The following is a 15,533-nucleotide window of genomic DNA, read 5'->3' as shown; positions in this document are numbered from 1 at the left end:
ACAGCTCAGAGAAGGACAAAGGAAATGAAATGTCACAGGTCGGAGGAGGTGAAGGGCGAGATGTGACGTGGTGGACATGAAAGTCCACACACGCGCACACACACACGCGCACACACGCACACACACTGGCCTTTGAAAGTCTGACCCGTCAGATATTTGTTTCAAACAGCCTCTGTTGTGACCTCACACACAGCGGGGGACATGAAAGTGTTCACACAATGTCATAATTTGGACTCTGGATCGTCATTAAAGCACCACTATGCAGGATTTAAAAACTTTTTTTACCATAACTATAGGACAAAACGTGCAAGTAAAAAAAAAAATATAATCAAATTAATAATAATTAAATGGAAAATTCAAAAAAACATCAAATAAAATCTGATTTTAAACGAGTCAAACGAGGGTCCACGTGCATCAAATCCTTGTGAGACAATTAATTAGGGATTAATTATGTATTTAAACAAATAAAATGTATGTATTATGTATTATAAATATAATGAATGCTGTTTTTTTAATGTTATCTTGAATAAAAGTACATCCAGGTACAGATTCCGTAATAAAAAATAAAACATTTAATATTCCCCAAACTCTCATCAAATCACATTCACACCAGTTCACTCACACATTCACTCTAGTTCACTCGCCCATTCACAGCAGTTCACTTACGCATTCACACCAGCTCACTTGCACATTCACACCAACTCACTCGCCCATTCACACCAGTTCACTCACACATTCACACAAGCTCACTCACCCATTCACGCCAGTTCACTTATACATTCACACCAGCTCACTCACACATTCACACCAGTTCACTCACACATCCATGCCAGTTCACTTGCTCATTCACAGCAGTTCACTCACCCTTTCACACCAGTTCGCTCACACATTCATGCCAGTTCACTTGTACTTTTATTCATATAACCTGTTACTTGCAGAGACGTGGAATCGAACCCACAACCCACCCGCTCTACCACTGATCCGCCGCCCCCAGCTTCACCAATCACGACATAAAGATACAGAAAACATCGCATCCTCTTTAATAGCCTGACCTAAATACTTTCCTTTTTCCACTTTTCTTTCTGGAATTTGGGAGGTGAAACTCTGACACTGACCCACATTTCTCACCCGTCTTCATTCATTCATTTCATCTCCAGGTTACCGAAAAACCCTTGGCCCCTCAGCATTCACTCACTCAGCATCGCCGCTGCCAACTGTACGTAGTAAATCTGCCCTAGGGCTTTGAGATAAATGTGTCTGTGGTGTTATTCACTATGACAAGACCTCACCTCCATTCACTTTAAATTCACTGCCAGGAAGAAAAAAAACAAAAAACAACCCCACCAAACCTTTTCCATTGCCAGCATGTCCATTCATGCGCCCCATTGATTTACTTCCCCTGCTGTAGGTTTGGACAAAAGGCCTCAGCTTCTTCCCTGAAGAAATGCTTTTATTAGAGGCTGAAAAGAGGCAAAGCAGCATGAGGGGAGAAAGGAAGGAGGTTCTACTAAACGTCTCTGAATGCGCTGCTTTTCAGATGCAAAGGGAGAGGAAAGAAGACAATAACTAAAAGATAAATTAAAAGAGTTGTTTCACCTCCTCCTCTTCCTTTTAAACATTAACTTACACCGGCCTGGTCCTGATGCTGTTTACCACATGTATTTTATTTCAAAACAACAAAATAATTAAGAATATACTGTTTAGGCAGCAGAATATAAGAAAAATAAGTAACATCTCTTTAGGAAAATACAATGTTTGAAAGGTCCTGCTATCACAAAATTAAAACAAATAAAAAGGGCTTGTTAAATAATATTTACACCTGGTAATTGCGATAAAAGTGCACTCCTGCTAATTGAACTACAACAAAACGTATGCTAGCATAGCTCGCATTTACACCTAATACCTAAAAATGTTGTTGAATAATTATATTAACTGGAAAACTTTAAAATACATCCAATAAAATGCTGAGTTTTAGATTTTATGCTGGCTTGTATGCTAGTTTGTGTTAGTGAGTTCTCTATTGTACTTACCAGTCTTTGCTAGCTAAGAACTATCATTAAAATAGCTTGTATTAACGACAAACTTCTTATTGTTAATAGAAATATTGTTGGATAACTATACTACCTGGGAAACTTAAAAATATATCAAATAAAGTCAAAAAATATGGCTCAACTAGCATAATGTTAGCATAATCAAGTATTTCCCTCTTAATTGAGCTGAGTTTTAGATTTCATGCTAGCTTGTATGCTAGTTTGTGTTAGTGAGTTCTCTCATGTACTTTGCTAGCAAAAAAACAAACCCCTGAAACAGAAATTTAAGGGTTAAAATAGCTTTTATTAAACACAAACTTCTCATTTTATTATACTGTGCAGGTGGTGGAGACACAAACTGAGCTGAAGAGGTGGACATTTTGATTTACTTTCACCACATGGACACAAACATGACTCCAAATGACTGCTAATATTTTGTTAGCTCATTATGTTTGTTATGAAAGGTGGTGCAGTGTCCGTGTTGTGTTCTCAGTGTGTTGTCACTGCAGTGAGTGTCAGATTTTTTTTTGCTTCAACCTTTAGTCAAGATGTTAAAACTACTTGTACGAAGCTGACGCAGCTGCATTTTTTCCACCGATCTATCAAGTTTCACTTTCGCCGTCTTATCGCTGCTGACCTCAGCTCCCCTGCTGGACTGAGTTTCATAAAATTCATGTCATTCTCCTCTGCAGCTCCCTTCTTAATCAGTGTCACCGCTGCCAACAGTCTCCACAGCAGCAGCAGCAACATCAGCAGTAGCAGCGGGAGCGGCAGTGGGAGCCTCCCTTTAGTTAACCCCCTTGTGTCGCAACTTGTGTTTTTTGTTTGTGTGCAAGCACGGATCATTACTCGTCCTAATGGAGCTCAGCAGCATCAGTTACACGAACTGGAAACAAGAACATTTATCTCACTGGACACAGTCCTGCTGACAAGTCAGTCCACGGGGACTGACTTGTAGTTTGAAAATGAGTTTCCATCCGTCAGCCCGCGTTTATGTGCATTTTTGATTTGTGTAATAAATAATAAATAAACAAAACTCCAAACAAAAGTAAGTGAGGAGAGTAAATACAGTAAATAAAGGAAATGAAACTGAAATGTCACTCAAGCTTCGAGATAAAAATAGTGGTCAACTCAGCGCAGGAAGCGCTGTCTGTCTGTTTGTGTTATTTATAGATTCATTTTTGCAACTTCAATATGTTCTTTTTTATGAACTATATGTTGTTCCATATCAAAATAAACACTTTCATTTGGAAATTCTCTTAACTTTCGTCAGGAATATGCTTATTGCGATATTCCGATACAATTTTAAACTTGTATTTCCCATTCATTTGAAATTTACATTCAGACACAAGGCAGCCCAATGAACATGTAAGACTGAACTTCCTGTTTCTGATTGACTACTTCCAGTTTTGAGGTCATGGCTTGCAGACGTCTTCAGGGCGGGCCTTGTCTTATATATGACGTTTCGAGCCAATCCGTCAATGGCGAAGTTATAGGGCACTTCCTGTTTCGTCAAAATTGGTCGAAATTCGCCAAAATTTGGAATCTGCAAGACCTTCTGGTAACTTTTCAGCCTTGATGTGTCTAGTACAAATTGACATTCTGAAATTCTGGTACAATTAACGTGGTCAGACCAATTTGTTAATTTATGAAACGTGCAAATTCAAAATTGGCTGACTTCCTGTTGTATTGAGGCCATGGTTGCGATAGACTTTTTTGTTCGTCTTGGGCCGTGGCATGTTTCCACCAAGTTTCGTGAAATTTGGTGCAACTTAGTTTTGGCTTTCTTATAGGGCACTTGTTTCGGGGTGATTGAACGAAATTTGCTGAAATTCCGATGGTTGCCGTTGCCACGCCCTTTTGAATCTGCAAAACCTCTAGTACAAATTGATGTGTTTTTTATTCCGATTAACATGCTCAGATTTATGAAAAAATCCAAATTCTAAATTGGCTGACTTCCTGTTGAGTTGAGGCCATACTCTGTGTGATATATTTCCACAAAGTTTTGTGAAATTTGGTGCAACTTAGTTTCAGCTTTCTCCATCCGCGTTTTGCACCACATTCACGTATTTCTCTTATTTTTTATTTATTTTTTGCCAATTTGGGTCCATTTTCACCAACATTTAGTGCCTCAGAATTGTGACCACTCAGGGGGAGAGACTGTGAAATTTGAAAACAGAGAAATGTAAATTAGTGCTGCAGCAATAAGAGCATGAAAAGAAGGAACCTTTGAGGGGAAGTAAAAGTTTTGAGGTGACAGAGACGGACTTTATTTTCTTCAGAGAGAGTCATAATCAGAGAAAATGTAATTGCTGGCATGAAAGCATCAGCCTGCGGAGCGAAGCAGACAGATTTAATAAGACGAGAGTGAGATCTGAGGACAGGTTTTACACAAGCAGGAAAATGGAAGATGAAGAGGAGGCTGTGTTTTTATTTATTTTTTATTTTTGTTGTTTTTTTGGATGTTTCTGTGGCGAGGTTATATAATCTGTGTTGGTTTGATTCAGTCTGATCTGTTGCAGCAGCTTTTTCAAACATACTCGCGACTGAATATTAATCACTGGACACATCAGTGTTGTGTGGATCAGTAAGGCTTTAAAAAAAAAAGACCTTTTCCTGGACGTATACACAGCGTGTGAAGATTTAATTATGAACATTATTAAATCTGTATATACTATAGTTTGTCAGGTGTGTAGTGTCCTCATGGAGACCAAAACCTGGTCCTAGTGAGGCAGAACCTCATTTCTGAGGAGCTGTTTAAAATTTAGGACTAAGATTTGAATTGTGCTTAGGTTACGGTTACATTTCGATCCCTTGGGGACATTTTCGTCTGGTCCCCACAACTTCAAAATGCTTTTTCAGGGTTAAGACCTGGTTTAAGGGTTGGAATTCCTCACATGTTTTCTGGTATAAACTGACCTTGTCAGGACCAGTAGTCCTCATGAAGACCAAAATATTAGACCAATTTATTAGGGCTAAGATTTTAATTGTAGTTATGGTTAGAGTTAAGAATGAAATGCTGCACAAACGCATGTTTGTGATGTGTCAAACGACCGACAGCTCTAAATCTGCTCTTCCTGTCTGACTCAGATGCCACATTAAGACAGCTGGGTGTCAATTAGCTCGCACTTTCTCGTCTGCTCTCTGTCTGTCGCTTGCTTTCTCACATATATATTTGATGAGGTCACATATACAAACAGCGAGGTATGAGAATTGATATTAGCGCTGACGTAAATCAGAGGTAATGGAACACTCGAGCCGTGTTTGCAGGGATTAAATGACGTCATGTGGCCAATTTTATGTCCATTACAGTGACTCTGAATCACAGACAGCACATTTGTGAATGTTGAAAAGGTATAACCAATCATTTGATAAATGTGTCACAATGTCACTCATTCCCAACATGGACCTGATTCTCCAGCCTGGACTGTTTGATGACACTGGCCTCATGACTTCAACAGATTATTTCAAATGATACTTTCTAGTTGTTGCCTAGCAACAGAGCTGTAATTAGACATGGTTCAGATTACTAATGTCATGTAACATCATGTCGGGTCTGTGTCAATTTCACATGTCGTGGCCACATTCCATTCACGTCCCATATATTGTTTTACTTTGAGCCGTCGCACTTGATGTGTACACTAGAGTGGACCATAGTGGACCATGGGGGACTACAGTAGACCATAGTGGACTGTAGTTGATAATAGTGGACCATAACAGACTACAATGGATCATAGTGGACCATCGCTGATCATAGTGGACTGGACCATAGTGGACCATAGTAGACTACAGTGAACCATAGTGGACCATAGCAGACTACAGTGGACCATAGTGGCCCATAGTAGATCATAGTGGACAAAATTAGACCATAGTGGCCCATAGCAGATCATAGTTGACTATAGCAGACCACAGCAGTTCATAGTAGACCATAGCAGGTCATAGTGGACCATAGTTGATGATAGTAGACTATAGTGGACCATTGCAAATCTTAGTGGACCATATTAGACCATAGTGGACCATAGCAGATCTTAACAGACCATAGTGGATCTGATGGTAGTTGACCATAGTGGACCATAGAGGACCATAGTTGATCATAGTACCATAGTGGACCATAGAAGATCATAGTGGACCATACCAAATCAATGTGTAGTATAACTGACCATAGCAGACCATGGACCATGGTGGACCAGAGAAGACATCAGTGGACCATGGATCATAATGGATAATAGAGGACAATAACAGAACTTAGTGGACCATTGTGTATCATTTGGGACCATAGTGGTCTGTAGTGGACCATAGTGGGCTGTATTGGACCATAGTGCTCTGTAGTGAACACATAGTGGTCTGTAGTGGACCTTTGCAGAGGTTCAAATCAAGTTTCTTTCAGTCTTCAGTCTCTGACAGATGCCCCTCATTCTCTGCAAAGTCTCAGCAGAACATCCAGAACCTCTTGACCCACTCTGATCCACTCTGATCCACTCCTAAACTCAACATTCCAGACCCACGACAGAACGTTCCCACCACAATATTCGTCTCAATCCCACTGCAACATTCCGACGCCCGTCTGCAGAAACATTCTCTAATCCCGACATGATGTTTTAACCTCCGTCAAACACTTCACCGTGACCTTCGGCCTCTTTCTCCCTAAACATTCCACACAATCTCCTCCCGGATTCTTCTAAACTGGTGTCAGTGTCCCGGATGTCTGTGGTGTTCTGGAGGTCAGGGTGACGTCACCGCTGAGACCAGGACAGGAAGTGGAGCAGGAAGTCTATAAGGAACACAAACAGAAGGGAACAATAGCAGCGTGAGTTTGACATAACGTGACACAAAAAAAAAAGCTGAATTCCAAATCATCAAATACCCCGGGAACTGGCTTTTCCGTCTCTTTTTGGAGGATAATTTTGAACTCAGATGGACGATCATGACTCCAGCTGAACTCTGTCATATTTATTTCATATTATTCACAGCAGACTTCCCAGGTGTCACGCAAGGGCGCAACAGCCTTTACAGTTCTGCTCTTAATGGCTTTTTTTAAGTGTTTTTTTCGCAGCGACCACGACCTCGCAACCTTGCTCTGAACCGAACCAAAGCCCGGGCACAAAGAGAGTGCCCCGTGATTAAATGTCACATTTAACTCTGTCTGTTATCTCGCTTTCACACAGGTGGTTTTGTGCATCAATATTCAGAGAGGGGGGAAATGGACTGGAAGTTTATTTGGACTTGTTTTGATCGACCGCAGCAGTGAATCAGTCGTGGTTTAGATTCAGATTTCAGTCGAGATGACGGAAAATTAACTTGTGAAATCTGACACTGAGGAGCTAAGTGAATCTAGTCTAGCCGCATGGACGTCTGGCATATGTACTACAGCATTTAGAGTCATTTTGGGGGCGCGTGTTTATGGAAAACTCTTTCAACTCAACAAAGAAAAAGGATTGTTTACATTTCGTTCCGTTTATGTGGCGATAGATTGAAAAAAGGGGGAGGAGTCTGGGACAATGGAGTCTCACACTGGTGGAATTTGCATATAATCAACAAATAGCATTAACTAGAAACACAAACAACAAATTGGGTTAGTTACACTTACTTCAATTTAGCTTCTTTTGCGCAACAATTAGCGGATACATGTGACATATATATGACATTCTTGTGCTGCACACAGGAAGTGATTCCTTTTATGTCAAGACAGACAGGGGCAACAGCGCGACTTAACCTAGAAAAGTTCATTCTACGGCTCAAAAACGCGGTTGTTCTCATGCCCCCACCCGCCCTTGCCCCGCTGCTGTATACACACAAACGCTCCCTCAGCCGGGTCTGATAGTTTTGCCTGTTTTCAGTTGGACGCGACACACTGCAGCTTTAACTGTCTATTTTTACGCCGCCATGCAAATTTCAAGGGCGAGTTTGAATATTTCAAGGACGTTTGGCCTCCAGCTCCTCGCCTCATCTCCTACCACTGTGTCACAGCCAGGTGCTGGTTTATTTTTTATTTATTTATTTATTTTTGTTCCCGTCGGCTGAATCACGAGCCTCACGTCGTCCAACCAATCAGCACATGCACCTGTCACAGTGATTAACAATGACTCACACACAGCCAGGCTCATAAAGTGGGTTTGAGGTCCACGAGAGGCGAGGTAAAGTGATAAAGGAAGACAGAGATAAATCCCCTGTCATTATCGTGGGGTGTTTTTTATATGGTGGCGGTGTTGGAGACTCCTGTGGAGCAGTGATACTGTAGATGTTTATCTGAAACTGAAACTCCGTTGTCATCACGTGTAGCGTTGCTCAGCGGACTGTAAACAACAAACTGAATTGGTAGAACCAGTCTCGTCAGATTCAGCGGAATAGATTTGATGCACTTCTTCCTTTTTAAACTGATGATCGACAACTGTATATGAAGACAGTGAATCATATACAGGACCCATTGGAATTTCCTGGAAATTATTTATTAAGTAATTCCTCCATGTTGCCAGACACACCAGTTTCGGCGCCACCTGGTAGAAGATCATGTGGTGCGTTACCAATCAGAAGAATTGCGCTCAATGCTACGACTCCGTTAGGTAAAATAGTTGGACAGGCACAGGTTTTACCTGGTTACCTGGTGATCTAAAGTAACTCAATGAAGGATTTTCCCTCTGGTTCCCCCTAGAGTTGGTAAACGGTATTGACGGTTGTAAATGTCGTAAAAATATACACTAGCGGCATTGTATACATTTGCTGACAAGCCAGTTCATGTCGCATCAAAATAATCTTGGAGAGATGATTTGAAGGTTGAAATCCGACACTGTGTCCCTTTAAGAGAGCCAGGGTTCTCAAACTGTGGTACGTGTCCCACCCCGTGGTACGCAAGCTTCCTCTGGTGGTACTTTTGACCATATACATCTTGTATTTTGACCAGAGTGCATACAAAATCAAACAAAACAAACAAAAAATACTATTAATTAGTCACTGACTTAACACTTTAAAATGTCTTATTTTAATACAGTTTGGTGATTAAAAATATTGTTAAACTACACTCAGAGTCCAGTTCTGTAAGGTGAGGACGAATTTGGGGACTGTAAATTACCGGCAGGCAGGGACGGATCACATTGCGGCTCCTCCGCTGATACTAATTGGTTTTTTTGTCAGGTCGTCCAGACTGAACCCGCGGGGTCTTTAAATCATTCATGTCTCCGTCCTCAGACTTTTTTGTGACTCGTTCATCTTCGCTTTCACCCGGAGAAATGGCCCCCTCGTCATGTTTCCCCATTTCAGTAATAATTCATCCGTCCATCCAGCCATATCTGTAACAGCTAATATCACATTGTATAAATATTTTACGTAACACGTAAATCTTGACTAAAAAGTTTGGAAAATTTTGCAAATTCTGCTAAAAAATTACCAACAACAGTCTTTTGGTATCACCTATGTAATTATTGTGATTTAGTCCGCTGTAAAAACAAGCGATTAAAGGGAAATTATGGAGGGAAATTAAGATTGTTGGCCTTGAACATCACAAAAACATGATAATAACACAGTATTTTCACTATTTATGAGCAAATATTACACATTTTTGTACAAAAAAACAGTTTAGAGGAATTTAATTTCCTTCCATTTCTGACTAATAGACACTTCTTTATGCGAGTTAGGTGCACTTTTATGACACGTACACAAGCTCAGTTGTAAATGTTTGCTTTTATAAAACTCGCTAAAGATCACTTTGAATTGACAGTTTCATAGCAGCATTAATTTAAACCGCAGGCACTGTTTATTACGACGTGGGATGTACAGTATATTATTCTGTGGTTTGCAGAGGTGTAAAACTCCAACGCTCTCAGACTTCTACACTAATAAACATTTTAATCAACTGCTGGACACTTTTAATCTTCCCAACAGCAGAAAAAATAATTTGAAATCACTTATAAAAACACACTTATTTCCAGCTGCTTTAAGTGTTTACCGTGTCTCAGCAGCAAAGACGGTTTAAATAATGAAATTCAAGTGTCAAGATATCCCTAAAAAAGTATTATATTAATTAAGTATTTTTCTGTGAATATGTGTACCTAATAAATTGCCCAAGGAATGTGTGTTGATGTATTATTTTTTATAATAATCTGTTTTCCCAGCATTGCCACTACTTCATTTATTAATGTATTTATTTATTTATTACTTATTATATAAAGAATTCAAGTATCAAAATATAACTACAAAAGCGGTAAAACCTCTTACTGGAGCATAAAACCTTAAACAAACCACTTACAATTTACAAAAACAATGACAAAAATTGAAATAAAAATAGCATTTTTCTTTTTAATATGTGTACCTAATAAATTGACCATATCCCCAGTATTGCCTACTTTAATTATTCATGTATTTATTTATTAATAAGACCCAAATTACTAAAGGAAGCTCACTACATAAAACATAAAATATAAGAAGAACATACCTGATGTAAAATATAACATGAAAAAAACTAAAAACATTTTAAAACAACAAAATAATTAAGTAGGCAAATTAAGGAGGCAAAAAATAGAAACCATTTCTATTTCTTTATTTTTTAAACGTCATCTTTGTCTTTCTATGTACAAACATTCAAAATTTGAACAAAAACAATCATTATGAATTTGTCATGTTTATGGGTGTAATCAATATGCCCCGCAGCCCCTCCCTCTGTGTAACGTGGTGGGCGGGGCTTATCCTCACTCCGCTCTTCCACAGTGGGCAGAGAGAGAGGATTTACGCCGGCGGCGTGCGGGGCAGGAGAAGCCGGCGCACCGTAGCCGCAGTCGGTCTGTTTTCAGCGACGCGTGGCCGAGCCGTCATGGCAGACGCTGTAGCGGGCAACGGTCAACTTTACACCCGAGGCTAACAACCAGAAAAACCAGGGGGTGGAAGAGTTTCCAGTGGAGAGATTATGTCCGGAGCTCGGTGTTCTGCTGCTGCCGCTGCCGCTGCTGCTGCTGCGGGGAAAAGTTCATCAGAAGTAGGGACACCGTCACACCAGCGCTGCTAACATGGTAAATACACTTACTAGTCCAAAGTTAGCTCGTGTTTTACTAACGAACTAACGAACACTTCCAGTGTTTTTATTTAAAACGAGCCCCTTCTCCATAGCCTCACAGTCTATACAATACGTTTACGTTGCGGTATGTGTGACCACGCTGAGAGGGAGGGGAAAAACAGACTAATGTGGGTTTAAATAAGTGGGAAAATACATCCAGGTTAAACCTGCAGAGACTTGTCGGGTTATTTAAACCCAGTTTACCGGGTCCGGTTTTTAACAGCGGAGATCATGTGTAGATGGAATAGATGGAAACCCTGTTATAAAATCAAATGTTTTTACACCAATTGCTGTTTTAACGCTCTCCGTCGAGCACCGTGAGCACGTTTTCATTTTGCTCGTCGTTATTTGCCATTAATGTACAATTCGGCTGCTACATTTACACATTAACAGGCTTTTTTCAGATTCTTAATGAGCATTTTCAGCACATTTCCATTCTCAATATTGGTCCGTCGTCTCATTCACTCAATCGTGCTCTGTAGTACAGCTCGTATTACAGCATATTGCGTCTCCATAGTGATTATAATGCCTTTACTATGGAGACGATATGCTCTAATACGACTCCTCTCAAAGCACTGTATCGTGTTCTGCCACTGTCTGCACTGTGTTGGCATTCACGCGTGGGAAAGGCATAAATTGTCGGATTTTCCAATGGAGTTTGGTGAAAAGGCAGACTCAGCTGGAAAAGCCACATTCTTTTAACACTCCCTGACGAATACCATCGCAACTTTTACTTTGTTTGTCTCTGCTTGTTAATAATGTACAAATCGGCATCAATTTGAAAGCATATAAAGACTTTTTTTGTACAGCACTGAGTTGACAACTGTCTGTCCCTACATCACCATGCTTAGTACTGGTCTGTCTTTGTGATCTTTATGAAGATACACTGGGATGATATGCTGTGGAATGACTCTGCTCTCATACCACTGTGTCATGTTGTGTGTTTTTATACTGACGTTTACATGTTTAAATTGACAGAATTTCCAATGGGATTTGGTGGAACACGAACTTGAGTTGTGAACCTGCTTTTCACGGCGTTATTTTCGGGCTGTTGGATACTTTTTTCTATTTTTATTTTGCTTTTCTCTCCATGTCAGTATTGTACAAGTGTATTGAGCATTTCACCACAGATCCGAGACTCCAGGTCCGACATTACTCTTCTTAATATTGGTCTTCTCACTCACACATCCGTGCTCTGTGAAAATGCTGTGTGATTCCTATGGAGGCGATATGTTGTAACATGACTCATCTGTCAAACTGCACTATCAGATTAGTCCACTGCGCATTTGTGTCGGCGCTCGCATTTTGTGGACGGCTTAAATTGTCAAATTTTTCAATGGGGTTTGGCAGAAGATGAATTGGAGCCTGCTATTCAACATTTTCTACTCAAACAGCCGTGTCACTGCTCTGTGACGAATGCTCTCAACACGTTTTTGCTCTTATTTGCTTACTAGAAATGAACACACAACACATTTCAAACAAATGTTTTCATCTTTAGGAGCATCGCAGGACAGATCCAATTTCCCCCGTGTCCCCACGCTACCTTTGTCACATTTATCTGTCGTCACGCTCACACGCTGCCTCGCACTGCACTATGAATAAGAAATATGAAGACGACATGCTGTAATATGACTCTGCTCTCAAACCACTGCATCATGTTGTGTCCCCGCGTGTTGGCGTGTGAGATGAGCTTAAATCGACAGTTTTTCCAATGGGGTTTGGTGGAAGATAATCTAAGCTTCCTCCACATCACCTGCCGAGCAGACAGTGGACGGTATCACAACGTCTTGTCATGACACTGTACTCGGATGACCTTTTTAGTCGTGCACACTTTATGTTCTGGAGACATAATGTAGTCTGTTTGCAAACAGTTATGGCAGCCACGGGCGGAGGCGGTGGTGGTAGGTGGAGCCGGTTTGTCCGGTTGTCTGTTTGTGGACTTTGCATTGATTCTAGATGGAGATCATCCAACCACATACCTTTGCCTTGTGGGGCAGCAAATTGACATGAACGTGCGCACCGCAACCCAAGATTGTTATCTGTTGATTTTTATCCATAATATACTTGAAATGTCATAAGGTGTCCCCCAGCCTCACAATTATCTTCTTAATTGCCTCGGTTTGTCCTTAAACCAGAAATATTCAGATTACTCTCACAGAGAGACAAAGAAACCAGGACATATTCGCATAAAAGAGGCTGTAACACAACAAAATTGTCTAGATCAACTTGTTTGTCGATCACTAATCAATGAACTGCTGCAGCCATGCTCCCCCGGTATGTGCGGAGCAATGCTCGTGTCGTGTTTTGCCCGTAGGTCGGGGAACATGACGTGTCACGTCAGGAAAAAACACACTCTCCTCTGACCCAGTTTCAGCAGGGAGCCTCACATTCGGAGGGTTTTTGACAAAGTGAAGTGGATCGTGTGTGTGTGTGTGGGCTGCAAAGTGGATTGGAGGTGCTCTGCACACGCTTTTGTGTTTTGGTCGTGCAGTTTTTTTAACAGAACGTGAGCGAGCGAGTGCAATCTTCCTCTCCAGGCTTGGCGTGAGTTGATTATAATTGTTAGAGGAGACGCTGTCAGACAGCTGAGCTCCTCCGAGAGAGATGGGAATAGTGTGTCTCCGAACACCCACATACACAACTGTCATCCGTGGCTCTGTGGTACATTGCCCTGCTGCTGCTGCTGCCTCTGTTGGGCCTTTCACACTTAAATTAGCGGGTATCTAGGTGAGATTTAATGGTGAATTAATCTGAGTCACTGTGGCCAAACGGAGCCATTTTTGTTGTGACACACGGTAACCAAGTTTCCAATCATTTCCATGTAAAATCAGTGCATCACAGATATGAATCACATCTCTGCAAGATTTAAAACCCCCATTTTTACCCATTTATTCTGAAACTTGACCACTTATAGATGTTACTCACAGCAAAACTGTGACACTGTGTTCTTACCACTTAGTAATACATGACACTGGCTGAGCCTGAGTGTTAAAGTCAAAGAAAAACAATCACTTGAAAGCACTGAGAAAGTTACAAACTCATGTCAAACTAATGCTGAGACAAATCAAAGTGGATTACACTGTTTTTCTGTGTTCATGGTGGCCTTTTCCCCCCCACATCGTTACCCACATCCTTTTGACTTCCCTGCCTTTTTATGGCCCCCCCCGACCTTGCTCGTTTCATCCCTTTTTGGGTTTGTTTGTGTCCGTTCCGGTGGTAAATATGTTCTGCAGCTTGCACGTCTTGCACTGTTTGCACTGAAACACGCCGCGGGTCTAAATATAGCCAAGGAAAATCACTAAACCATGACGCTCTCGCTGTGTCTTTGTGGTCGTCTCTGGTACACTTGGCTTTCTTGGCGATCTTTATAGCTGATTACCGTTTGATTCCTCTTTACTCTGTGGTAGTTTTGTATTTAAAAATAAAGTGGAAATACTTTATACTTGCTTGTGCAAGAATGTTACTGAAAAATCACCCGAAATGTTTCAACAATTTCAATGTTTTTACCCTTCGTAGCTGTGGCAATGACCTACTCAAGTTGGTCTTTTGCCGTTGGAGACGTGGCGATTGTACGTACCCAGGGTATACCCGGGATTTGTGGTTGCCAGTGGTTGATGTGACCCGTTGTGGTGTTTTTGCTTCAGTTTTTTCGCTCATGCTAGTCACGCTAGATAAAATGTAATGGATGAAAGCGATGTTTTTTTGAGGGTTTTCAAATGGCCGGGACCAGACTCAACAGTACGGTTCGGCTTGGAATGGTTTAACCCTGAAAACAGTACCTTTACTTGATCCCAATGGCAGCAAGATACGTTGCGTAGTGACGTCATACAGGTGCGACGGCATTGAACGCGGCACACCGGGCGACATCCAGCGGCTCTTTCGCGAGCGTTGAAGTGAAAGGCGGTTAAAACAAGAAAGGGAGTGAACCTTTTTCTGCTGCGTCATGAGTCGGCAAAATAAAGAGTAAACGCCGCAAATAAACGTGTAAATATATCGGTATCAGTTAAACGGCCCAAGTACTCTTACCGGCAAGTCGCGTGTGGGCAAGAAGTCCAATATCGCGCTTCCCGGTTTGATGCTATCGTTCATCGAATATCACAACATTGTGAACTGTGGCGCATGAGAGCGAGTGTAAGTAACGCAGGGTTCACAGCATGTTGAGCCACACTTTTCCATGGTTTGGAGTATAAAATGTAGAATAAAGTGAGCCGGACACGCAGCTGATCATCAGCGTGGAAATGGATTTGTTTCGACTGGTTGAAGGACTTGTTGACTTTGTTTATCGTAAAATCAATACGGACGGTTTCTCAGAGGCCCCTTAAAGGTCACGTCTCCGTGTGTTTGTGTGGGTGTGTGATTAATTCACGGACCTCCTGTTATCCTTTTAGATCACTTTCAAAGATTTCTTTCATGGCCTTCGTGCCGCACCTCTGTGAGTGTGTTTTGAAGTGAGGGGAAGGGAT

The 15,533-nt window shown here is 41.2% G+C and overlaps 1 protein-coding gene across 2 annotated transcripts in view; it reads left to right on the top strand.

Annotated features, from left to right (window-relative positions):
* Positions 1-15,533, top strand: part of tmcc3 (transmembrane and coiled-coil domain family 3) — a 35,380-nt gene that overhangs the window by 4,942 nt on the left and 14,905 nt on the right. Inside the window, exon 1 of one of the 2 annotated variants that reach the window (XM_044021913.1) lies at positions 10,731-11,026. The exons of the other annotated variant lie outside the window; for it this stretch is intronic. Coding sequence (XP_043877848.1) covers positions 11,024-11,026 — 3 coding nt within the window. The 5' untranslated portion in view covers positions 10,731-11,023. Of the gene's footprint in view, positions 1-10,730; positions 11,027-15,533 lie in introns of those variants that run through there. 2 annotated transcript variants of the gene reach the window in all.

The sequence above is a fragment of the Solea senegalensis genome, linkage group LG3 (assembly GCF_019176455.1).
Source record: "Solea senegalensis isolate Sse05_10M linkage group LG3, IFAPA_SoseM_1, whole genome shotgun sequence".
NCBI lineage: Eukaryota > Metazoa > Chordata > Actinopteri > Pleuronectiformes > Soleidae > Solea > Solea senegalensis.
The sequence above is the reverse complement of the archived record's forward strand: the minus strand, read 5'-3'. Positions and strand labels throughout refer to the sequence as shown.